The sequence below is a fragment of the Aspergillus affinis genome (genome assembly GCF_023601865.1).
Source record: "Aspergillus affinis strain CMG 70 chromosome Unknown NODE_11_length_483380_cov_85_280398, whole genome shotgun sequence".
NCBI classification, from domain to species: Eukaryota; Fungi; Ascomycota; class Eurotiomycetes; order Eurotiales; family Aspergillaceae; genus Aspergillus; species Aspergillus affinis.
In genome coordinates this window covers 338,003-361,431 of record NW_026515792.1, presented here as the reverse complement: position 1 = coordinate 361,431, position 23,429 = coordinate 338,003, and the positions used below count along the sequence as shown (strand labels likewise).

Here is a 23,429-nt window from a genome sequence, read left to right as displayed (position 1 = left end):
ATGAGATGCATCTGGGGAATAAAAGCGGTGTAGCGAGGAGGGGTAAGAATTCCTAAACAACTAGAGGGGGACATTGCGCGTAGATAGGAAATTCAAAGGCGGTACTCCGGAGTGAGAATGAAACCAAATTAAAATAAAACAATTCAATTTTTTTCCTCCCTCCCTTTGCGCTCCTTCCTCTGGAATCCCGGAAAAAGAAGGGCAGGAGAAAAAAAAAAAAAAAGAAAAAAAGAAATAGAGGAACGCCCCAGTCGTCAGCAAAGACCAATCATTGCCACCGTAAAACACCCGCCATCCAGACCCAAAAAAAAATCATTTCATTTCAGAAAAAAAAAAAAAAAGAGTCAATCCACAGCAACGACGATTCCTCAGGCTACTTTTCCTACAGCCCCATTCTTTTTCTCGTTTGTTCCTCTTCTTGTTATTCATTATTACGCTCCCTCATAATTATCATTACTATTCTTTTCTGATCACCGTTTCCTCCTTCCCTGGGTTCTGACGATTGTGCTCCATTCGGACTGGCCAACGAACTTTGCTCTGATTACCCCCGTTCCGTTCCTCGTCCTTCCGGCATCTGAGCATCATTGCCCTCCTAAACCCTCTGTCTCTTGCTTCCCTCCCTTCGCCTCTCGCCTCCCCCCCATCATCACTCTCTTTCTCTCTCCCCTTCTCATCTCATCCCCCTCCTGTCTTATTATTACTCTTACTATTATTATTATTTCCCTGTATTCTCCCTATCCTCTTAACTCTTATTCTTTTTCCTTATTCTTATTCCTGTGTGATATTATTACCGTGTTTGTGTTGCTCGTTCCGTTGTTCTCTTCTGCCTGGTTGTTTGGTTAGGTTGCCTATTGATCCCTACTACTATTATTACCGTACTACCTAGAACGTTACTCCTATTATTCCCGCCTGTATTCTACTTGCTTCACCTGCCATTTCCATCACTTTCTTGATTTCGATCCCCCCTACCTTCTATCACACGTCGCTTCTTTCCCCCTTATTTCACCATGCCTTATAACACTCGTCGCAAGTCGTTGTCGCTTCCGTCGCTGGGTATTCACCTGCCTAATTCATCCCGCCGTTCTCCGTCTGCCTCGAAACCACACGCGACCGACGACCAGCAGCATCCCTCCAAAAAGGTAAAGAGGTCGCACGACTCGAGTTCTCAGTCGCCAGAGCCTTCTTCGGCTTCCAGCTCGACCTCGACCACGCTCAAGCACCAGTTGGCCGGTGCGCGCTCGTCCGGTCGATGCGGTACCCTAGAGCAGACGCCACCCCCGTCGCCCCTCGACGGCAGCATCGCGCCCAAGGTCGATACGGAGGGAATCAGTGATGATATCGTGGTCGCCGTCATCGAACAACTGGAGAAAACGGGAAACCGTCCGCACTTGGTCAAGGAGCTCGCAGCTATTCTCGTCACTCTAAATGACAATGTCGCAAAGTATGTTGGACGCCCCGATCTCCTGGTCCCTGATTGTCAATTGCTAACATTCACCGACTATAGCTCCGCAAACCCTGCTGCTCTGTTGTCGTCGCGGCTAAGCACGTATATGAAGCGCCCGTGGACAGCCCTGGCGCCTTGCCCGATCGCCAAAGAACTCATTCCGATTCACCCTCGGAAAGTGTACTATTACCTGACGACACTACCTCGCCAGCCGCTTCCCGAGAACTCGGACGATATCGTCGTTCCCGGCCTCGAAGGGAAACAGACCACGCCCAGCGTGACCAGTGCGGATCTGGACGAGGAAGACGCGTTGGCCCGGGAGCGGTCGCGCATGAGCCCCAGCCCCGAGGTGGACCTGTCTCCCCCGGACTTTGAAACCGAGAACATCGATCTGGACGGTCGCGCCGATTCTGCCAGTTCCTCAAGACATAGTCCCGAGTTTCCCGATCACTCTCACCAAGCGCGCTTGTTGCATTCGAATCGTGCCGCTTCGCCGCCGCTGGAGGGTGACGAGAAGGAGTTCACGTTGACTGCTAGCGCTGTTCGCGAACGGGCCTCGGAGCAAAGAGCCGGCCGGAACGAGACTTTCAAGGGCGGTTTCTCTGCGCTGACCGAGGGCCTGAACGGGCTGGATGATGAAAGCATGAGCATCGTGGGGACTCCTATGGACGACGGCCCACTTTCTTCCATCAGCGGGGACCGGATGTCGGACAGCCCTGATGCCGACTATTTCTCCCACGGCGGCATCCAAGAACAACATTCGATCCGGGAACAATTACAGCAGCAAGACTCCGACGAGGCCGCCGTGGTTGCCCTTTTCGGAACGTCCCCGTCCCCCTCGCTTACATCCGTCGCCTCATCCATCTCGTCTGGCACGAGTGTGGTCTCCGACGACGGATTGGATTTCGAGGTGCACGCCGGTGGCATCAGCAACGCACCTCAAATCAGCCTCCCCGAGGACCTCGACGTGGCACCCGTCTCTACGCTGAAGCGATCTATCGACATGCTGAACAGCGAACTGCCCGACCTCGACATGAAAATGTCGGATCTGGCTGAGCAGGACAGCAAGGTGTCACTCGGAGCCCGGGACATGATGAAAACAGACATCGAGATGACCTTTGACGATTCCTGGCAGGAGCTTCAAAGTCCTGAGACGGTTGGAGTTCACGAGCTGGACGAAATGTTCGGCGAAATTTGAACATCTTCATCGGTGGTCTCGGCATGCTGGTCGCAAGTCGCTCCTGTTGGGGTTACCAAACCTCTCTCCACTCATCCTCTCTACGTTTCTCCCTTGACTGCTACGTGCTCTAAGCGTGGCCTGTACTCTTGTGTCTCTCTACCCCTTTCTCACATCTTACTCTTTAATCATGTACAGTGCGATCTATTTAATGGCTGCTTTGGGTTTCTTTCATCGCTCCGTTCTGTTGCGAGACGAAGCTGAGTTCAACCATGTATATATACTTTTTTTTTTTTTTTCTGTTTCTTTTGTTGGTCTCTTGCTCACGTTGAAATATCCCCTGGATGGCTTGGATATCACCTTTTTTTTTTGCTTTTTTTTTTTTCTCTTTTCTTTTATCATCTTTTCCTATGTTTCAAAATATCCTCTCAATGTCTTTTCCAGACAGAATCTGGCAGGCGGGACCAAAAAAACCCGGAAAAATGGAAGTCGAATGGGTTCGACCGAGGGGGAAAAAGAAGATTGAATTGATGTCTTGACGGCTGTGTATGTATGTTTAGCGCATGAGGCTCTGATTATTTGAATTTATTATCTATTGTCCATTGTTCCATGACATCATTTATTGGACCACTTGACGTTAGTTTGACTTCAAGCGTAGTCTAGATGTAGGCAGGCCGACGCGTGGCAAGGGATGATTTCAGCGCGCTTAAGGCTGAATGAACCAGGGACCGGCGCCTGTCCCAGGCAGCGACTACAAAGTCAGACAGTCAGGCAGAGAGCAGAGAAGAGGGCGGAAAGACTGGAAGCGAAATTCGATCTCCAACTGGAACCGTTTCGCTACCTGCAAGTGCCGACTGCCTGCCCTGATTGGCCCTCCGGTCCTTCCGCCCGCTTTTCTGCTCTTCCCCCTGGTTCGGTCCTTCTCTTCCTTCGCTTCTCGCTCCTCGACATCCTCGACATCCATGTTGCGTTCGATTTATCTTCCGTCCGTCTCTGTGAGTCCAAATGGCAGCGTATCGCGCATGATGACTGTTCATCCCCCTGGATATCATTATGAAACTTCCGTCGATTATCGCACTTTGCCAACTGTGAATTCGCATCCCGTCAACGGAGATCTTCCCAGGAAAGATCGGTGATCGCAGAGGACAGGGGCAAAATTTTCGGACACCCCGAGCATTTCGGCAATAGAAACTTGGGCGTGAAACTCGACTTCCATGTGAACATTGATATTTGATAGCATTCCGCCGTTTCCGACTGATATCAAAACCTCCGCGATACCCCACTACATCTACCCCCCTCCTCCTGTGGCGACCCTCCCGGATCACCCCTAAATAAACATGGAGGCACCTTCGAGCCTCCCCCAGCCCGAGGATGGCCATGTTCAAGGCGAGATGGTCATCCGTCCTCGTGCAGACGATAGCAATGAAGTTGTGTCGACCTCGAATCCCCCGTCCCTTCCGGGCACCTCGTCGCAGGCCCCGCAGAAGCTGCAACTGGCTTCCCGTAGCAGCCATATGGGTAGAAAACAACTCATCTCTAACGCCAAAGTCGCCATCCCTCGGCAGCGAACCTCGTCAACCAATCCTCGGTATCCTCGTCGTGTGCCTTTGGCGTGTGAGACATGTAGGCAGCGGAAGACAAAATGCAGTGGCGACACCCCGGTTTGCCGCCAGTGCAGGGAGTTGAGGGTCGAGTGCAAATACCCGGTTTCCTGGAGGGAACGTACGAAGGGGTTAGTGCTATTGCTTTGCTCAATATTCTTCAACTGAGCGCTGGCTGACGGACCGCACAGGCAATTGGATAAGTTGGAGATGAAAACGCAAGAATACGAGAATCTACTGAAAGAGATTGGGAATATTGTCGATGGCCGGACCGCGGAGCGGATCCGTAACACACTGGACAAGGTGGGTATCCCTGTTTGTCTTAATGACTACGCCACATCTGGATCAATGATCCCTCGTTGAGTCGCTGGCTGACATGTGTGTAGTGGTCGGCGAGGGACGATAGTACATCTAGCTCACAGAGCAATTCACTCACCCCCCAGGACGAAGACCAAGAGCTGGACGATGTGAGCAGCGTGTCATCTATTGGGTCGTTGGAGGCGATCGACCGTGTCGAAGAAGACTTAAATCGAACGCCTAGTTCCAGGGCAACTGGCTATATGGGGAAGAACTCTGAGATCACCTGGATGCAGCGACTGCGGAAAGAGGCCGAGTCACGATCTCGCCGGCAACCAGGGGCGTTTGAAGCCGAGCATGACGGTGAATTCGCCTTGCACGCGATGAACTACCACCTAGACGATATGGACGTCTCTGTACCTGGTCCCGTTCAGGCCTACTGGATGCCGCCACGACCGCTGGCCGACAAGCTGTTCGAGGACTACCTGGACACCATCCACCCGTTCTTTCCCATCATCAGCCGTTCGCTCTTCCGCACCCAATACAACATATTTTATGATAGTGCCGCCCGACCTGGAGACAAATGGCTGGCTATTCTGAACATGATTTTTGCCATTGCTTCAAAACATGCCCATCTTACGCAGGCCCCGTGGCGTGGCCAAGAAAAAGATCATCTGGTGTATCTGACTCGGGCTCGCATTCTAAGTATGGATGGGAATACGCTCTTTAGTCATCCTGATCTACAACAAGTTCAGGTCGAAGGCCTGGTCGCTTTCTACCTGTTGTCAACAGATCAGATTAATAGGTAATCCCCCACCGTTGAATCTTCTTCAATTCCATAGCTTTCCATTTGGTCATCTCCCTTTCCCCGCCCATTCTAGCTTAAATTTCCCCAATTACCCCCAGCTAACGATTTCCTCAGAGCTTGGAGAATTGCGGCGTTGGCCGTTCGTTCGTCCATATCTCTTGGCCTTAACATGAAGAATACGAGCCAAGGCACGGCGAATATATCCAAAGAGGCGCGCTACAAAGTTTGGTGGTGTCTCTACACGTTTGAACACATGCTTGGAATCATGACCGGCCGAGCCTCGTGCATTTCCGATGGGATTTGCACAACACCCCTGCCACTTCCGTTTGAGGAGAATGAATTACGGGATCCGTCGGCGGCAAAACTTCTCGGTGATCTTACCTTGCGACAAGAATATGTGGATGCGGCTCTGGCGAGCTCCTGTGTACGACAAGTGCCGCTCAATCCACTTGGGGGAAGAGACGCTCGGCACACCGATAAGATTCGGGATTCCACTTGGCTCAGAAGCCAGCCACCTAGTAAGGCCCTGATCTTTCTCTACTACGTTGACCTCGCGGTCATTGTACAAGAGATCGTCAACAGGGTCTATTCTCTGGATTCCACCATGGTGCCCTGGAGCCATATTGAGAACCGCATGGGCGAGCTTCGATCCCGGGTCGACCTTTGGCAATCGAGTCTGCCCGAAGCGTTCGATTTCACGCGTTTCGCGCAGAAGGACGACGAAGATTTAGATGTACTCCGTGGGAAGCTCTTTTTAGCGTTCCACTTCTACAGCGCACGGATCACTCTAGGCCGTCCGTGTCTCTGCCGCCGCGACGCACGGCAGCAGGCACCCCACGAAAAGTCGACTTTCAGTCACGATATGGCGATTGTTACCCTTGAGTCAGCTCATATGATGCTTGGTCTGATCCCGGATATGCCCGACGCCCTTCGACTCTATAAGATATGTCCCTGGTGGTGTATTTTGCACTATCTCATGCAGGCAGTAACGGTCCTTCTTCTCGAGCTTTCCTTTGGCTGCATTCATGTGCCGGCAGATGAGCACAGAATCTTGCTCGCATCAAAGAAGGGTGTCAGGTGGCTTTTCGCCATGGCGCAGTTTAGCCTGCCCTCGCGACGTGCTTGGGAACTCTGCATCGGCAACCTACGACGCATCGCCATAGGCATGAACTACGATCTGACTGATATGCCTTCGTCCGACGACGAACTCGAATCCTACCGGGAGTCCGTTAATAACGAGAAAGTCGACATGAGCCAAGCTACCATGACTTCCATGCCTCCCCCGACGAATGTAAATACTTCTGCCTCGGGCGAGCAGCCCATGGTTTCCGCGCCATCCCAAGCACCAGTGGGATACTCTCAGAATCAAAACGATTCGACTGTGGATCTAAGAGTTACTATGCCGCCTTCGAACGCGTATCTGTTCTCCGGATCAGACATTTATTTCCCGTACGATCCTATCAGCAGCGAATTCATCCGGTCGTTCTTCCCCGCCTCAAACGACGAGGAGTCATGGCACCAGTAAGCTTATTTTAATTATTATTCACATACACGTACTTGTTATCCCTTTCCCTTTCCCCTCCTTCAATTCTCTTATAATTTCATTTCCCGTCCTCTTATTCCATTTTCCATTCTATCCTATCTGTATCGTGTTTGCCTCTGTTTTATTGCCTTCTGATTCATTCTGCGATTTGTTTTTTTCATGCTTTATACCTTCGGGCAAAATTCGATACATTTACCCCTTTTTTTTTTCTTTTTTTTTTTTTTTTTCTACTTGCCTTCATCATTATTCTTATCTTGATTTCTTTTTCATTTCTTGCACTCTTTATCACCTTTTCAAGGCGTCCTTTTTTCAAATTCAAACTCTTTACACTGGTGGATGGGATGGGTCTTTGGGCTGGACTAGCTTAGGTACTTTTTTCTTTTTCTTTTTCTTTTTTCTTTTTCACTCAAATACTACTGTGGGTACATACAAAGGATACATTACAGATGGCGGAGAAACCGGAGTTTTTTATAAAAAGTTTCGGTTGGAGCATTTGTGTCCGGGGGAGGTTCTTTTCGATTTTGTTTATTTGTTTTTCCTTTATCCACTGTCCTTGGTGATGGTCATGTTTGATATATAGATGGTTGGGTGGATGGGTAGGCGATTCTGCTGCAAGAATATGAAATGTTCCTTGTCCATTCATTTGGTTTTTGTAATGTAAATGTTGATATAAAGGATGAATATATTATCTATTTATAATACAGTTAGGTAGAATGTAACCAACGTCACACGAATTTCTGATAAGAACGCCCGAGTCATATATACAGTATTCGGCCATGGTGAGAGATATATACCAGGATCATGATTCAGATCGAAAACGGGCAAAAGGTATATAATAGGGAGGTGGGTAAAAATATGAACATGTGTCTATCCATCTTTTTGCGCAATAGCCAATGAACTCCTTCAATGCAAACGGGATAGAAAGGTAGAGCAAGAATTGGAGGTGATGAATAGTGCCAGATCCTACCAATCCAAGTCAGATAAGAATGCCCAGAACAGGGCCCCGATAAGATAATGTACATATATATGCAAGGCATAGAAGGCCCGTAGAAGAAGAGAGAGAAAAAGAATGGTCTTAAAGAGTATTCGTATTAGCAGCCGCCACCCTCTTCATTCTCTGTTTGCGCTTCTCGCTCAGCTCCTTCAGTCCCCTTTTGCGCCTCCTGCTCAGTTCATTTCTTCTTCGCTGCATCAGGCCGCCGAGCTCGCGGTTGATCTTGCGGGAGCGAAGACCAAACAAGGATTTGAATTTCCTGGCGCAGAATTCGAGGATAGCGGTCGCGGGGTTTGTGCTTGAGGTTGTAGATACAGACTGCAAGGATGATGGCGGGGACGGAACAGAACAATGCTGCGTCCTCTCCCCGACGACACGGGTGGATTCAAAGTCGTTGTATTCTTTGACAGCAGCCTGGGCGATGATACGCACTGTGCTCGGGTCCGGGACGGTTGTCTTCTGTTGAATTTCGCGGAAGTAGGCCGAGTCGAAGTGCGGGTCACCCATGGCGGGGTTGCGTTCTTCGCGCAGGTATAAGCGGGAGATGCCGCCTTCATGGCGACGGCGGTCGGTGGGTGATCGGATGTCGAGGCACCATTGCTGCCACAGATGTTGGCCGGCTGCACTGCCCTGGGTATCAACAAGAGCGGAGAGAAGGAGATAGAAGGCGGAGCGGGGGATGTAGGGGATTTGAGAGTCTGCTGTCGGTGTGTATTGAAGGGTGGCATCGGCGGCGACGTCGTGGAGAGCGCCAGGAATGGAGAGGAAGACTCGATGGAGACTGTAGAGGAACTCGCTCTGGGAACTGGTTTTGAGCCTGGCGCGCGATTCGTTGAATTCTCCGTTGAGGATCCGGAGGAGAATCGGTTTGGCTTGAGCGAGACTCGTTTCATGGAGTTCCTTCTCTGTAGGATCCAATGATTGTTGCTGCTGAATGGCATGATCTAACCTGATGATTTCAGCGGCGAGTGCAGTCACATTGCTGTGGCTCCAAGATTTCAGTCGGAAGTCACGGAGATACTCTAGCATGAAGACCACAGAGTCCCACTGACCCATCGAAATCCGGAAATTCAGTAGAGCTCGCAGCGTGTTTGTGGACAGGGGGGGCTGCGAGAGAGACTGCACCACGATGTCACACAATTGGGTGTTCTTGGTGGCAGTGGCGAACCGAATGATGGACGGCGCCAGAGCCTGGTTACCATATAACTTTAAAGGAATTGGAGGACCATCGAGGTCATCCGACAACAGGAGCCATTCCCCAAAGCTAAATGCACGCGACGTCGTAACCACATCAAGAAGCCGCGCCAGAGTGAGGACCGATAGTTGTGGCATTGACGTGTCAAGTGGTAGAAGGGAAACAAGCTCGCTGAAGTTCAGGACAGAAACATTATCGGAATCTGGTGAGTTGTCCTGCGAGAAGAACTCGTCGATGCGATTCATCTTGCTGGTGTCAATCACTCTCTGGAGCCATTCGACCGCATTAATGGCGTCTCCACACAGTCCCCGTGAAGAGTAAGAGCGGATGTTGTGCTCGATGAGCCCGGCCATAGCCCAGCTCTCGTCGTATATTCGTGACGGCTCTAGCCACTTCAATTCCTCCTCATCAACGGTCTCAAGATCAAGATTCCATGGCGGTACCACATGGGGGGTGATACGGAGGACTTTCTCAAAAGCTTCCGGGTCTACCTCCTGGCCGAGGCCTACGGATTCAACGACACGAACAACAAACCGATTGGATTCCATGTTGGTTGGCAGGAGATCTCCGGATGTCGCTGCCGAGGCCATCGCAAAATTGAGGGAGGAGGCCTGTTCTAGAAGCATCTTTATCGAGACGCCTCGGAAGCCCAGACCGAGATAGATATCATTGGGCACATTATCGAGCAATGCTGTGGCTACCTCAAGGCTGACCGTTCGCTTGCCCAGGCCGTTGAAAGGTGGAGGTGTAACACGCTTCCGTAGCGATGGCGTACGCTTCTCGGTAGGGGAATGGCGCCAGGACTCTTCTTGGTCGATAGACGTTTTCCATGCCGCTTCCGGGCGCTGGAGAAGAGGTCTCCAGCTTTCAAACTTCCACGCCAGGTCCCCTGTGCGTTGTTTCATTTGGTTGACGAGCCACACTCCTTCTTTGATATGTCCGTGTTCGACACAACACCACAAGATAAACTCCAACCAGATCTCAGGTCCAAGTTCGCGAATGCCCATTTTGAAGGGAAGGTACGGAGAATCCTCGCCAGCGGCGGCAGCCCGAGCAGCCACCTCTGCCTCGTGCATCAGCCAAGCGGCATCCGACAGAACGTTCATGATATGGGTCGAGAGGAGGTGCATTCCAGGTGGTCGAAAGACAGTTTGGTGGGAGGTGGGAGGAACATATTTGTACACTCGATCAGGAACGGCTCCAGAATGGTGCAAACGTGCAAGCGTTCGGAACACATAAGACATCGCCAGTTTCGACTCATTTGGCGCAGCGTCAGCTGCAACCAGGACAATAGAGCCCAAGCTTTGCCACACTTCCGCCATGATCCGGGTCGAATGATCTTCTGCGAATGATCTTTCGGTGAAAGCGTCCAAGGTTGTCCATTCGGAGACCTGCGAGGGCTCAGATAACGAGTCGATCTGCGGAGCCGAGTCTGCACTTTGATCAGTAAGCTGGTCCAGCGATAAACCAGTTCCACGACTCCAGCTGTAATCAGAGAGATCTCGATGGGGAACCGCAACCGCATTGAGTGTATCCGCAGCATCGAGCAGTCGATCCAATAAATGATACACTGCAAACCAGTTATTCAGCCGGAATCCCAAATGAGCCAAGAGGTCTAGGTCTGCCAGAGACCTTGCATTGGACAACAAATTATTTAAGTAGACTGTTTGCCCAAACGACTCGGGGGTTGAAGTAGTTGTTGTAGCCGTCAGTGTAGTATCCGCGTCGGCGTCTTGCGAGGGTTTCCGTAACGAGTGCGGTAGATATTGCTCCAGCAACTTCATCCAGGCCTCCGGATCACCCTGCTGTTCCTGGGGAACGGGGCTTTCCCTCCTATCCACCGTGTTATAAATTTCGAGTAACCGGCGATCAAACGGAGGTGGCCGAGAGCCGACGGAATACTGGCGACCCCATTGTCGCCTTCCCGGGGAGGGTCTCCAGGTCCGGAGCCCCGAGTGCAGCGGAGCACCGAATATGCGACGCGAGAGAGACAAGACCGAGGGGCGTAAGGGAGGAGCTGGGTACAGGCACCTTTTCATGACACGACGGAGGATCTAGCGGGAGCGACCTGTAGGCGGAGGAAATCCAAATCTCGATGTGACCGGCGGAGAGATGGTCTGTGGCGCATGTCTAAATCTTCGATCGATAACCCATTTCTCGGGGCAGTAGTGAAAGGAAGTCGGGAGCCGTAGAAGGCCAGCGCGAATAGTGGGGAGAACAGAAGTCTGCAGATGCACTTCTTTTTTCTCTTTCTTTCTCTCTCTTCGCCGCTTCCTCTTTTGCATCGCCGCGCGGGATGAGTCAGCTGCCCGGGCCCCTGCCAATCAGCGGCCGGCGGTTTCCACGAGGGCACGTGACCGCTTGGCCGCTTTTCTACTTCTTCTACGGAGTACTTCTACTTCTTCTACTCCTTCTACTCCGTACGTAAATTACAATATGACCGTGTCAAGTTCAACCCCGTCTCGTTGCGCTGCTAGATACATACATGGTGACTCGGTCACCTCAAATGAACGACTGATCCAGCAGCTATCTAGTACCCATGCCTAACCACCAGAGGCCATCCTGACAACTGGCGAATATCATAACCCCATCTTACGCACGGAGTTGACGGGCGTGAACGCGCTTGATCGGGAAGTTCGGGCTTCCATGCGGAGGAGCATCGGAAGGAGGAGTGGGAGTTGGCCAGGGAATATGGCTCGAGCTGGGAGGGTAGCTGCCCGTGGGACGGGGCACACCCGGGGGCCATGGGGTCGACGAAGGAGGCCCCGTAGGAGATGGGATCGGGGTGCTCGACTCCTGGAGAATATGATGAGCTGGGGATGTTGGTCCGCGCATTAGGTATTACTCACCATAGGCAGGATGTGGTAGACACCATTGTTCTGAGCCACGACCGGGGCAACGAGGAGAGCGGTTGCCGCTCCAAGGATGGTAAAAACCTTCATTCTGGTGGGTGTTGGATGGGACTTGAAAAAAACGATGGACTTGACGTCGCGAATGAAAGAAAGAACTGTGCACAGCACCCTCGAGGAAGACAGATTAAGATACAGAGGTAGAGATAGAATCAGGATCAGATTGCACCATGGAGAAGGGTGCTTATATATCCATGCGAGACAACCTGCGTTACATCTACGGCACGTCTGTTGTCCCTTCTCTTGCGTGAGTCCGACGTGTGTTGATTCCAGAGGACGATCTGGATCAACAGGACGACACCTCCATTAGGCAACCAGTCGCAAAAAGTCCTATCTGTGTACGGAGTAATGGACGGATCAATTTTCCACGCCTCCCAATCGGGACGGACCTGAAGCGCTCCGGTCCTAAATGGGCGAGGATTGGGGAAAGAGAAAAAAGAAAAAGAAAAGATCGATATCTGGTCAGACATCCAGGCCTTGATGATGAGTCGGGCATGACCGGTCCCTGGCGTCTGATAGTGCAACATCGCCAATCAATAATGGTGGATGGAGGGTGCCCCCAGTCGCCGGGCCGAAATAAGCCATGATAGACTGCCGATCGGGGCGACTAGTCAATGTAGAACTGTCAACAAAGAGACGTCCGATGAGCCAAGGGCGGCTGGAGAATGAAGATCCCCGCCGGACTGCTTCAATTGACCTGGGTCGCAGGAACATGTGAGAGCATTGGGTGCGGCTGGCGTGATAGGGCCGCCGGGTAAACCCATCTTTGTTGCGACTGGCATCATCCATTCATCCCGTGTGCGTTGCCGATCAGGATGGTCGGCGTCAACTCATGAGAGATGGAAAAAGGTCGACAGGGACTTGTCCCGTCGGACAAAAAGCAGGGGCACCCGAGATAACGGCGACGATCGGCCTCCCCGATCATTCTTACTCCAATCAGCGGCCGTTAACCTGACACATCCTCATCACGGCGCGCCTCGGTGGGCCAATCTGAACTGGAGGCTTGGATCTAGTGTCAATAGCTGAAACAGCGCCTGGAGAGCTAGAACGGGCCATGTTTTTGACTGTCAGCGACACGATGGTGGACGAATATCCAAAAGGGGATGATGGAGAGACCAAGAGACCAAGTCAAAAAACCAATTATTAAGCCCGGAGATTCTATGTACAAGACAGTCGGACACAGGCCACCAATGAACAATCGAGATCATAAACAAAGAAGCCCAAAAGGTATCGAGAACACGCATAATAATCACAGCAAACCCCGACCAGAAAAACAAAAGGTAAACAAGTGTATCGCTACACGTATCCCCAACACAAGCCAACAAAAAGAAAAGAGAAATCAATCAAAACCCAACAAAACAGGAATTTGCCCTGAACTCCCCGCGGTGATCGTCAATCATGATACGAGTATGTCGAGCCCACCATGCAACCTCACTGCTCCTCAATGAACCGATCATCGTCGTCCATTGGCATGTCTCCACCAAGCTCCTGCTCGACTTCGTCCACCACGAAACTTTCGTAATCCTCGAGACCTTTTTGAACATGAACCTTGAATCGAATCACGTCGTTCAGCATGCTTTCCACGTTCGTATGTAGCTCCTCCCGCAATGCGTTGGCTCGTAGAGTGAGCTGTTCATATTCGATGTTGGTGTTCATCTCGCGCTGCTCCATCAATTGGACGCTCTCGCTTAGCGTAGCCCGCATTTTGGCCAGTTCCTTCTCCATTTTCTCGATCTGGGCGTCCGAGGCTAGCTTCTGTGTGGTGGTGATTTCCTTGGTGCGCTCGAATTCCTCTTCAGCTGCGCGTCGCTTATGCTCCAAGGCCTCGACCTCGCTTCGCTTTTCATCCATGGCCTCCTTGATGTTGTCTAAGAGGTTGCGTCGGTCTAGGTCGGCGTCAATGGCGTTCTTGCGTCGCTCGTTGATCTCCTTTCTGAGCACCTGGAGGCTGCTGCGGACCGAGCCCCGTAGATCCAAGTTGAGGAGGTGTGCCGGGTGATACCCAGTGAATGGTTCTGCAAGGAGTCTGTCTTCCTCGGGCGAGATCCGGTTGGGCGCCCCGCCGATCTGCGACGTAGAGAAGTTACTTTCGTTGACATTGAGACTGAGTTCGTAGTCCTGTCCTTTGGCATTGACCGCGGACACGGGAATCAGACTGGTCTGGTAGCCCAGCGTGTTGTAAGCCTTGACAATCTCCTCCAGGTCCTCAAGCTTCTTGCTCGCATCTCCCTCCTTCGCCATGACGCGCGTGTGTGTTTCTTCAAGACGGCTGACCGTGTCGTCAAGACTCTTCTGCAATCGCTCGCGCTCGGTATTCATGCGATCAATGTCCTGGATGGTGATTCCCTGTCTGTCAACACTCGCTTGGAGGCCTGATCGTTCCTCCTCGGCCGCAAGTAGTTCCGTCTCGGTCTTCTTGAGCTCGTCATCCAGAAACTTGATGCGAGTCTCGTATTTCTCAATCTTGCCCTGAACGTTCTGGTTGTAATCCTCAAACTTTCGCTTGTCGTCCTCCAAGATCCGAAAATGCTTGTCGAGTTTAGCCATATCAGGTGCGTTCTTTTCCATCTCCTCGATCTGATCACGCAGGGCCCGATTTTCGGCCTCGAGGACCTGCATCTCCTGCACGTACTTCTCATTACCCCTTTCAAACTCCTGCGCCATAATCTCGACGTGAGGCTCAAGGCGTTTTTCGGCTGTCTCGTCATCTTCGTCTTCCCCACCTTGCAACCAATCGGTGTAAGCGCCCGTGAGAAAACGGAAAATAATACGGTCCCCAGAGACATCCACTCCCATCTCTGCACATGCCTCATCGTACTCCCCAGAATCAAACCTCTGCATCATCTGTGCTACCTGCATCAACCAATGCAGCATACCGAGGAAGGTAGGCCAATTCTGACCTCCCACAGCCGCAATCTGGGACTTCGTGATGCCTTTTTCGTAGGGGTAGCGCAGCTGCTTGAGGATAGGTGGGACCTCAGAATCCATGCTTTTCTGGAACCGGTACCCGGGATCAATGCGATGATACAGCCATTGGAAGATATAGTTGAAATCCTTCTGAGTGGGGGACCGGAGGGTGTTTTGGCCTAGGGAATGCTTCATTTCCAGCTCAAAGTTGTTATGGGTCAAATATTCCAGCAGCTCCTGCCCAATCCGAGCCTGGAACGATCTGTCCCTGAGAGGTCGCGGATCTCGGGGGACACCGGCGGCAGAGGGGACTTGGGTGAAAAAGGACTGGGAGCCCATTGCGCCTCCGACAGACGGTCGCGAGAAGACGCTGCTCCTTCGCTGAAGGCTTTGCGATGATGGATTGGAAGACATGGGGGCCGGGGCGTAGCTCTGACGGCCGGCGCTGGCTCCTTGGAAGATATTGCTTGAGACCGAACGTCTGACGGACGAGAGACCGGCATCAGCGCCAAATCCTCCGGACGAAGAGCGCTTGAAGTTAGGTTGCTGTGGGCGAGTGGCAGAGTTCATCAGCGACATGCGCGTGTGCTGCCCAGTGTACGGAGGGTTTAAGGCGCCGATAGAACTGGTGCGTTTCATGGCCGACGACGGTTGAGGGAGAGCAGAGTAATTCTGGACGCTACCCAGAGTCTGTGCCATTGATTAAGTTAGTTGAAGTTACCTCGTTTTCATTCCTGACTGCGCAATGAAAATGCCAAGAGGTCTATTGGCCGTCGCATGAATGAAGTTTGAGAGGGGAGGAGGGGGGTCTGCATACTTCTCGGGGGCGCCTGATACTGAATAAACCTGTGTCCTGAGACATGATGAAAAGATAGCCGCCACTGCGGCTTAGAACAGATTTGTTGACTCAAGAGCTTTACGGAGGCGTTGGTCAAGCGATTAACAAGAATGTGTGAAGAACGAGACTGCAGCGAGCAGCGAGCAGAGAATGGCAGACGGAGAAAAAACGGGCAGCACAACAAGACGGACGGCCGATGTAAACAAGACATGCCACTTCGACCGGAGGCAGCAGGCGGTGGGGAGATCCGGAACAACGCGGCGCCCGGTCGGGAATCACGAGACTCTGGGGAACCTCCGCCGTCCGGTAATGTATTGTCCGTAATTACGGCCAGCGACTTCCCGAGGTCCATCGCTCGCTGCCGATGAGCCTCTCCTCTCTATCTCTCCGACCTCCTCCTCCCTGCTTCTCCCTCCTCCTCCTGCTTCTTCTCGACCTTTTTGGATCCCCCCCATCAAAGCTCCCCCGAGTGTGGACTGCCCAACACCAGAGAGCCTTGGTCATCCTTCCATCATGGCTCGTGAGGAGCTGATCTCCTCTGCTGTAAGTTGAGCACGAATCTGGGTTATACTGTTTCCGGAATCGGAGCTGACCAAATCCCTCGATCTCCAGGTTACTTGTGCGTGTTGACAACGCCCTTGACTCTACTAACGGCTGCTGGAACAATGCCGATTCTAACATTTTTGCAGTCCTGCAGGATCCGGCGGTAGCCTCGTCGCCGGTCGAGAAGAAAGTCGCATTCCTTCAGTCGAAGAACTTAACGAAAGAGGAGGTCGATCTTGCCTTATCTCGCGCCGGCGAAGACCCTTCGGCGGTAGCAGCAGTGACCGCACCATCCTCGTCTACTGGTTATCAATCTCCTTCACCTCAATCTGTCTATCGACCGCCTCCCCCTCCCCAAGGATATGGGTATCCCCCGTATGGTCAATGGCAACCACCCCCAGAGTGAGTACGTCCATTTTCACTGTGCGACAGAGATAAGATTTGTCGAATTAACGCGGAACCGCAGGCCTCCCAAGAGGGACTGGCGAGACTGGTTTATCATGGCGACGGTGATGGGTGGTGTAGGTTACGGAATGTACACGGTTGCGAAGGTCAGTAGTCGCCTACGGTTGGTTCGCTTGATGGTTGAAGCTAACTCGCGCACAGCGCTACATCACGCCGTTGATCGCGCCGCCAACCCCGCCACAATTGGAGCAGGACAAGGAAAATATCGACGAACAGTTCTCTCGTGCATTCACTTTGATTGAACAACTCTCTACCGATACTGCAGCCCTGAAGACGGCGGAAGAAACTCGCACGGAGCGCCTGGATACTGCATTGCGGGAGGTGGAGAACCTTGTGGCAGACCTGAAGACCTCATCGCGGCGAAGGGATGACGAAACTCGTCGCATTAGTGATGAAGTCAAGTCCTTGAAGGATGCTATCCCTAAGGCTATGGAAGGGGCCCGCGAGGGCAACGAGAATCGTCTGAAGGAACTGGGTACCGAGGTGAAGAGCTTGAAGGTTCTTTTGGGCAACCGACTTGGCGGTGCTGGATCTAGTTCTCCTGTCGCCGGAAAGCCTGTCGGCACATCCTTGCCTACTGCTTCTCGACCCTTGGAGGAATCGACTCCCACGACCCCTGCTGCCGCCGCTGCCCCTGCCACTGCAAACGGTGCTTCCGCTATTCCAGTTGCACAGGAACCTCAGCCCTCGACTGGGGCAGCACCAGCGGCCTCGACGCCAAGCACTCCTTCCGCGGGTGGCAACCCCTTGTCCCAGTTCAACCGATCGGCTTCTATCCCGGCCTGGCAGATGGCTGCTGCTAACCGCTCCAAAACTGCATCCCCCGCAAGCCCTGCCACTCCTGCAACCAATGCAGGAGATTCTTCTAGCAGCACGACCGGTGAGCAGCAGGGTGCTCCGGCTAGCTAAAGAGATCGCAAATCATCACTATAACTTCAATTTTAACGCCCATTGCATGTAGAAACTTCTTTTCTGTTGTCTTCTGTCGCTTATTCACTACCCTGTATTTATGACGAATTCAACGGAGTCCGAGACGACGGTCTAATTAGGATAAGGAATACAAGAAAGAACTGTTTGGATTTACAAAACGATCCTCTATAGCTCACTCTCGTTACACTCCCCAATTAATTAGTTACTAGTTACTAGTACGGATAGTTAGTGATAGTCGGGAATCACATGAATCGAGGTACCGCCCGAGAGAGAGAGAAAGGCTTGGCATTGACACCCTTCGGTACTTCCGCGACGTCATTTTTTCTCTTCCCCCTTCTCGACCATAAACCGTCAAATAAACAGAATACCCCCCAACATGCCATCACCCGACCGTTCTACGCACAGACATCCCCGCCATCACCCAAGGTCGACGTCCCCACCCCGATCTCGTTCTCGATCGCGCTCGCGCTCACGCTCCCCCGATCAATCAGACAACAAACATCGCTCCGATAGACATCGAAGACACCACCACCACCACCGTCACCACGGAGATAGCCATAACTATAGCGACAGCCATAGCCATTCTCATCGGGATCGCGACCACAGAAGTCATCGACACAGTCGCCACCATGGCCACGAGCATAGCCATCGCTCGCGACGCTCCGAGCGGCCGTCTTCGTCATCGCATGCGCCTGCGCCTGCGCCTCCTGCGCCCGTGATCCTGCCCATGCAGGCGCGCGAGCTCTCGAAGCGCGATCTACCCGTATACGAGCCGATGTTTGCTATGTACCTGGACATTCAGAAGGGGATTATACTAGAGGATCTCAGTGAGGAGGAGCTGAAGGGGCGGTGGAAGAGCTTTATGGGGAAATGGTAAGAGGCTGGCTTTTTATTTTATTTTATTACTATCCTTTTCTTTGAGGGGGACAGCCTGGATAGCGAGAAAACTGGATTGTTAAAATGGATGGGAAAAGCTAATGGATGGTGGTTTAGGAACCGTGGTCTTCTTGCAGAAGGCTGGTATGACCCGTCTACGTTAGAGAAGGCTCGTCGCGAAGCCGAATCTCACCCCCCTGTGCCGTCTAAGCCCGGACAGTTCCGTGGCTCACCGGACTATGAGAACCCCCATGATGAAGCTACGGGAATCAACTCGAACGTGAGAGTACAGGGCGACGCAGCTGAGGACGAAGATGAGGATGATGATTACGGTCCCGGTCTTCCAACCAGATACGGAGTGACGTTGACGGGACAGCAGCATTCGGGACCGGCAATCCCAACAATGCAGGACTTGGATTTGCGAAATGGTATTTCTTTACTCCTTAGTAGGTCATTGGTTTTAAGCTAGTTTGCTAATATGCTGCGATGTGCTAGAAATGGCGGTTGAGGATGCTATTGAAGCGCGGCAAGATGCACAGAAGTATCGCCGTGCAGAACTGCAGTCGCATAAATCCGAAGTGCGACAGATGGAGGACGAGGTGGCTCCACGCGCTGAGCCGGGAACACACGAGCGGCGCATGGAGAAACGTAGAGAGACAGCGGCTGCTAATCGAGATTTTGCACAAAATCGGCGAGGGGGGTCGCCTGTCGATGCTGCTCCCGAGGAAGAGTTGATGGGGTCTGGCGCTGATGATCTAGAAGCGATGAAGAAAGCGCAGGAGAGGGATCAACGTAAAAAGAATGAGCGTGAAATTAGGAGGGAAGAAATATTGCGAGCGAGAGCAGCTGAGCGAGAGGAAAGATTACAGCAATATCGACGCAAGGAAGATGAAACCATTGGGTGGCTCAAAACGCTGGCTAAGCAGAGGTTTGGTTAAACAATTCGCACAATCTCCATAGCAAATATCTCGACTGAAACTTAAATATTTCCTCTGCTTTTCACCTTCAGTGAGTACCCTTCTTCCCTCCCGCAAACGAGCCCCGACTACAGATATAATGATCTGGGATTTCATTCAGCGGTGAACCTTCAACGCGATGCGATGTGTAAGAACTGAAAAGCTAGACCTGTAGAAGAATTTATGGCAGTGTTGCATTCTTCTGATCAACATCGTCGCAGTACTGAGAACCCCCTGGAGCCATCCATGTTAGACTAGGCCGAGAATTGGTACTGACCAGGATCGAAATTCATATCAGTAGGTTCACTTTCAGTGAGTTTTCTGCGCACCACTGGTCTGTACTTTGATCGTCTGGCCCTCTTTCGAGGCCTCCTCGGGTACGCCAATACGACACCATTGTCTACCTGCTGGAGGACAGGGGTGCTCACAATGTCACCTGTTTCCCCATCCGTTGTCTCGTAATAGGTAACTTTACCATCCACGGGAGAAACCAAAGCCTCAGATGTTGTCGGTGTGAGGATAGCCTGCTGCAGATTCTCCTTGCAAACTTCGTCGGGCTCCTGGAACTGCTTTGGAATTAAAGCATATTGATCCTCCAGAATAGGGTATTGTGCATCTCCGCTTGTTTCTGCAGAAGATCGATGTGAGATCGGAATAAACTCCGGCGCATCGGGCTTCCAGATCGTCCTCTGTAGCGACGAGGAGTCTGTAAAGAGCCTTTCATGAGGCCCCATAGCAAAACGAGTGTTTTTCTGTTCTTGCAAATGCTGCATATTGTTCATCTCACCAGGTTCATTTGAGAACCACTTGTTCATAGTCAGCATCGATGAATCGGTAGGAGTCTTCGTCCTGACTTGGGAAGACCAAAGGCTGGCGTAATAACCATTTGCTGACAATAGTGAGGCGTGGTCCCCTTGCTCGATTAGTCTACCATGGTGTAGAACCAAGATTTTGTCTGCTTCTTTTATTGCAGAGAGACGACTACTATCGCGAATATTAGCTGCTGAAAACAGGACACGGGATTTCCTAATGGCACTCACGAGACTTTGAAGGTGATCTTCACCGCGCAAAGCTTTTTGAGGCTTTGTAGAACGACTGATTCAGCATGGCGGTCTAAACTGTTTGTTGCTTCGTCAAGAAATACAATTTTTGGATTTTTGATTATTACTCGGGCAACTGCAAGACGTTGTTGCTCGCCGAAGGATAGTTTGACGCCATTTCCCCCGAGCAGTGTTTGATATCCCCCGGGGAGCGAATTGAAGAGTTCATGAAGTCCCACTTCTTTGCATGCATCGTATACTTGCCCTTCGCTAGCGAGAACGTTGGCATACCTCATGTTATTCATGACAGTGTCGTGGAGAATGATCGTTTCCTGAGATACAATGCCAACACTGGTACGTAAGCTCTCCAACGTCACATCTCGAATGTTTTGTCCGTCAATGGCGATGATGCCCTGGTGTGGATCATACATGCGTACAAGCAATTTAGATAGGGTTGATTTGCCGCTTCCTGATGGCCCAACGAGAGCTATTGTTTGGCCAATTTGTGCCTCAAAACTGACGTGACTCAACACACGTTTTTCTCCATTGTAGGAGAAGCTAACATCTCGAAACTCGAGATTCTCCGGGTTCCCTATCAGTGGCTTCGCATCCTTCTGATTGCGTATGGCCGGCTCAACTTTCAGTCGTGCTACTAAGTCACATGCGTTGAGAATACCTAGGGCTGAATCCCGGATGGTGCTGGGAAGAAGTTGAAGATGATTAGAGAGTCGGGCCCAGTAGAATACCAACATCACGAAACTCCCAACCGACTTGTTTTCCCAGGCTATCTCATATGCGGCAAGAAGAAATAGTCCGATGGAGCTGACGTACAACAAGCACGACCGGGCAAAAGAATCCAGGAAAGTACCCAGAGAGAACGCTATTGACGAGTGCATGAGATCTGCGAGAGCCGAGCGGTAGCGTAGCTGTTCGTGCTGGATGCGGTTGAAGTAAACCACAGTCGGCCAGTTGGAAGTTGCCTCGTACAGACATTTATGCTCGGCTTCCATATCACGAATTAGGTGTTCCTGTCTGCTCAAAAGTCTCGGTAGCATCTCGCTTGACACCCACAAGACGGCAAGAAAGATTGTGCTGAAGATCATCGCCATGTACATTCCAAACATCCCTGAGAGCACTGCCAAGGCTACCAAGGCATCGATGAGGGTTGGAATGACGTGAAAAATGTATGAACGAACAAAATGACGAACACCTATTACCTGACTGACCGTCTCCCAAAGACTTGTTGCATTTGTTTTGTCATGGAAGTCGCCTGATGATGACATGATCTTATCGAAAGTAGTCGCACCAATCCTGAAGCAAAAGTGCTCCTCGAGAGGAGACCACAAGCACCTGCATAACTGAGGGATACCTCCACTAGATTCGAGGAGCCAGAGACCTGCGAATACGATTATCTCTCTGTATGGGATTGTACCTGTAGAAAGTCATGGCAATCAGCATGGAATAATTGGTATTTTCAGGTTTCACCGGGGATATCTTTCTCAATTGCTTGGGGCAAAAACTTACCAGGGTTCATCAAAAAGGAATCAATCGCGAGTCCCAGTTTCCAGGGCACAAAAAAGATCAAAGCCCTCTCTATCACCATGAGAATGACCAGTATGCCACACAGCAACTGTAAAAGAGGCTTATTTTGCGGCCAGAAGAAGGGTACGAGAAACTGAACCGACGTCAATAATGGTTAGCAGTGATGATCAACAGACTGAGCAGTATTGGGCTTACGCCGGTTTTTCTCAAATACGAGTCGGTTCCACTCTCGACATCATTGACCTGCGGAGAATAAGAGGGTCGATTCCAGGAAATTGCACCGTACTGGGCGTCTCCCCGTGCATTGGGGTTATTGTTCCGGCGCGAGGGATCGTCGCTAAGCAAAGGTGACGTTTCACTATGCTGGCGCCTGGAGGATAACAAAGGCCCGATCAAAACAGTAACGAGGAGAGATAGTATTGTCAAGCGGAATCCACGGACAATTGTGATGATGGTTGCGTATGGGTCGTTTATCGATTGCAAAGGCGGAGCCCCCAATACGAAAAAGAAGACCTCTCCGACGCAGTATAAAATGGAACATCCGGCAAGCGAAAGGTATGGCGAGACCCGGGGACCCGAGAGCTCAAACAAGAGCGAGAACCAGATAAAACTCGAGTTTGCGTCATATGCCTTTCATTATCTGTTTGTTAGTGAGCATCGTTGAATCCAAACCAGGAGAGCCTCACGAATCTATCACGAGATATAGTCGCGGCCTTTGAGATAGATAAATGAAGAAGGAAAATAGCACTCAAGACCTAATACCAGTCAGTTACCATATCATAGTACTCGTATGTCATCGAAAGGAGGGGGTACATAGGTGATGCAAATGATGCACGCGAAACATAGACTAATTCGCCGGAAGAGCCTGTCATCACCACGCTGGCGATGACCCAGGGCCAAAGCAATACAAGCTGAGGTAACATAATAAACAGCAGCAGTTGGTGGCAAAAACCAACGGACTGCTACGATGGCGTTTGGTCCGAGAGTATCCGAGTTGACCGTATTGGAGACAGCCATGTTGATGAGCATCAATTCTTATCAACCTTGCTCGAATCGGGGCAGCTTCTTATCTCCAGAGTAGTGACTTCAAAGTACCTATGTATTCAACGAAAAGTATGTATCGATCAAGGGAATCCAGATGATTGATAGTAAGGCGGGAGGGAAATAACAGGGAGCCTGCTGGTCCCCGATATTGTCGGGGAAGGAGGGAAGGAAGGAAAGAAGGAAGGAACCCCCCCAGCATCCTTATGTGGAATGAACAACTGTTGTACATAGTCTAAGCCCGATATGACACCCTCTAATTTAACTTTTATGCATCGATTCCAAGTATAAGAACGCCGGCTGCGTCTGAAGAGAGAAGACAC

At 51.4% G+C, this 23,429-nt stretch overlaps 7 protein-coding genes across 7 annotated transcripts; 4 read left to right on the top strand and 3 right to left on the bottom strand.

The window, feature by feature from the left end:
• Positions 1-1,007: 1,007 nt before the first annotated feature.
• KD926_001047 (uncharacterized protein) lies at positions 1,008-2,642 on the top strand (the record flags this gene model as incomplete). The annotated part of the gene is made up of 2 exons (XM_053096603.1): positions 1,008-1,441; positions 1,505-2,642. 2 exons carry the CDS (start codon positions 1,008-1,010, stop codon positions 2,640-2,642), a joined length of 1,572 nt encoding a protein of 523 aa, XP_052959427.1.
• Positions 2,643-3,958: 1,316 nt separating this feature from the next.
• On the top strand, positions 3,959-6,852 carry KD926_001046 (Zn(II)2Cys6 transcription factor; the record flags this gene model as incomplete). Its single annotated transcript, XM_053096602.1, has 4 exons — positions 3,959-4,353; positions 4,414-4,525; positions 4,609-5,324; positions 5,442-6,852. 4 exons carry the CDS (start codon positions 3,959-3,961, stop codon positions 6,850-6,852), a joined length of 2,634 nt encoding a protein of 877 aa, XP_052959426.1.
• Positions 6,853-7,945: 1,093 nt separating this feature from the next.
• KD926_001045 (uncharacterized protein) lies at positions 7,946-12,001 on the bottom strand (the record flags this gene model as incomplete). The annotated part of the gene is made up of 3 exons (XM_053096601.1): positions 7,946-11,090; positions 11,656-11,855; positions 11,909-12,001. The coding sequence occupies 3 exons, from the start codon at positions 11,999-12,001 to the stop codon at positions 7,946-7,948; spliced, it is 3,438 nt and encodes a 1,145-aa protein (XP_052959425.1).
• Positions 12,002-13,399: 1,398 nt separating this feature from the next.
• Positions 13,400-15,574, bottom strand: KD926_001044 (kinetochore-associated Ndc80 complex subunit NDC80; the record flags this gene model as incomplete). Its single annotated transcript, XM_053096600.1, has 1 exon — positions 13,400-15,574. The coding sequence occupies one exon, from the start codon at positions 15,572-15,574 to the stop codon at positions 13,400-13,402; it is 2,175 nt and encodes a 724-aa protein (XP_052959424.1).
• A 249-nt stretch (positions 15,575-15,823) lies between these two features.
• pex14 (putative peroxisomal membrane anchor protein (Pex14)) lies at positions 15,824-18,370 on the top strand (the record flags this gene model as incomplete). The annotated part of the gene is made up of 5 exons (XM_053096599.1): positions 15,824-16,029; positions 16,326-16,658; positions 16,723-16,807; positions 16,863-17,601; positions 18,057-18,370. 5 exons carry the CDS (start codon positions 15,824-15,826, stop codon positions 18,368-18,370), a joined length of 1,677 nt encoding a protein of 558 aa, XP_052959423.1.
• A 56-nt stretch (positions 18,371-18,426) lies between these two features.
• Positions 18,427-19,465, top strand: KD926_001042 (uncharacterized protein; the record flags this gene model as incomplete). Its single annotated transcript, XM_053096598.1, has 3 exons — positions 18,427-18,524; positions 18,645-18,955; positions 19,023-19,465. The coding sequence occupies 3 exons, from the start codon at positions 18,427-18,429 to the stop codon at positions 19,463-19,465; spliced, it is 852 nt and encodes a 283-aa protein (XP_052959422.1).
• Positions 19,466-19,737: 272 nt separating this feature from the next.
• On the bottom strand, positions 19,738-23,082 carry KD926_001041 (uncharacterized protein; the record flags this gene model as incomplete). Its single annotated transcript, XM_053096596.1, has 6 exons — positions 19,738-20,467; positions 20,524-21,955; positions 22,048-22,198; positions 22,261-22,695; positions 22,752-22,820; positions 22,879-23,082. 6 exons carry the CDS (start codon positions 23,080-23,082, stop codon positions 19,738-19,740), a joined length of 3,021 nt encoding a protein of 1,006 aa, XP_052959421.1.
• Positions 23,083-23,429: the final 347 nt, after the last annotated feature.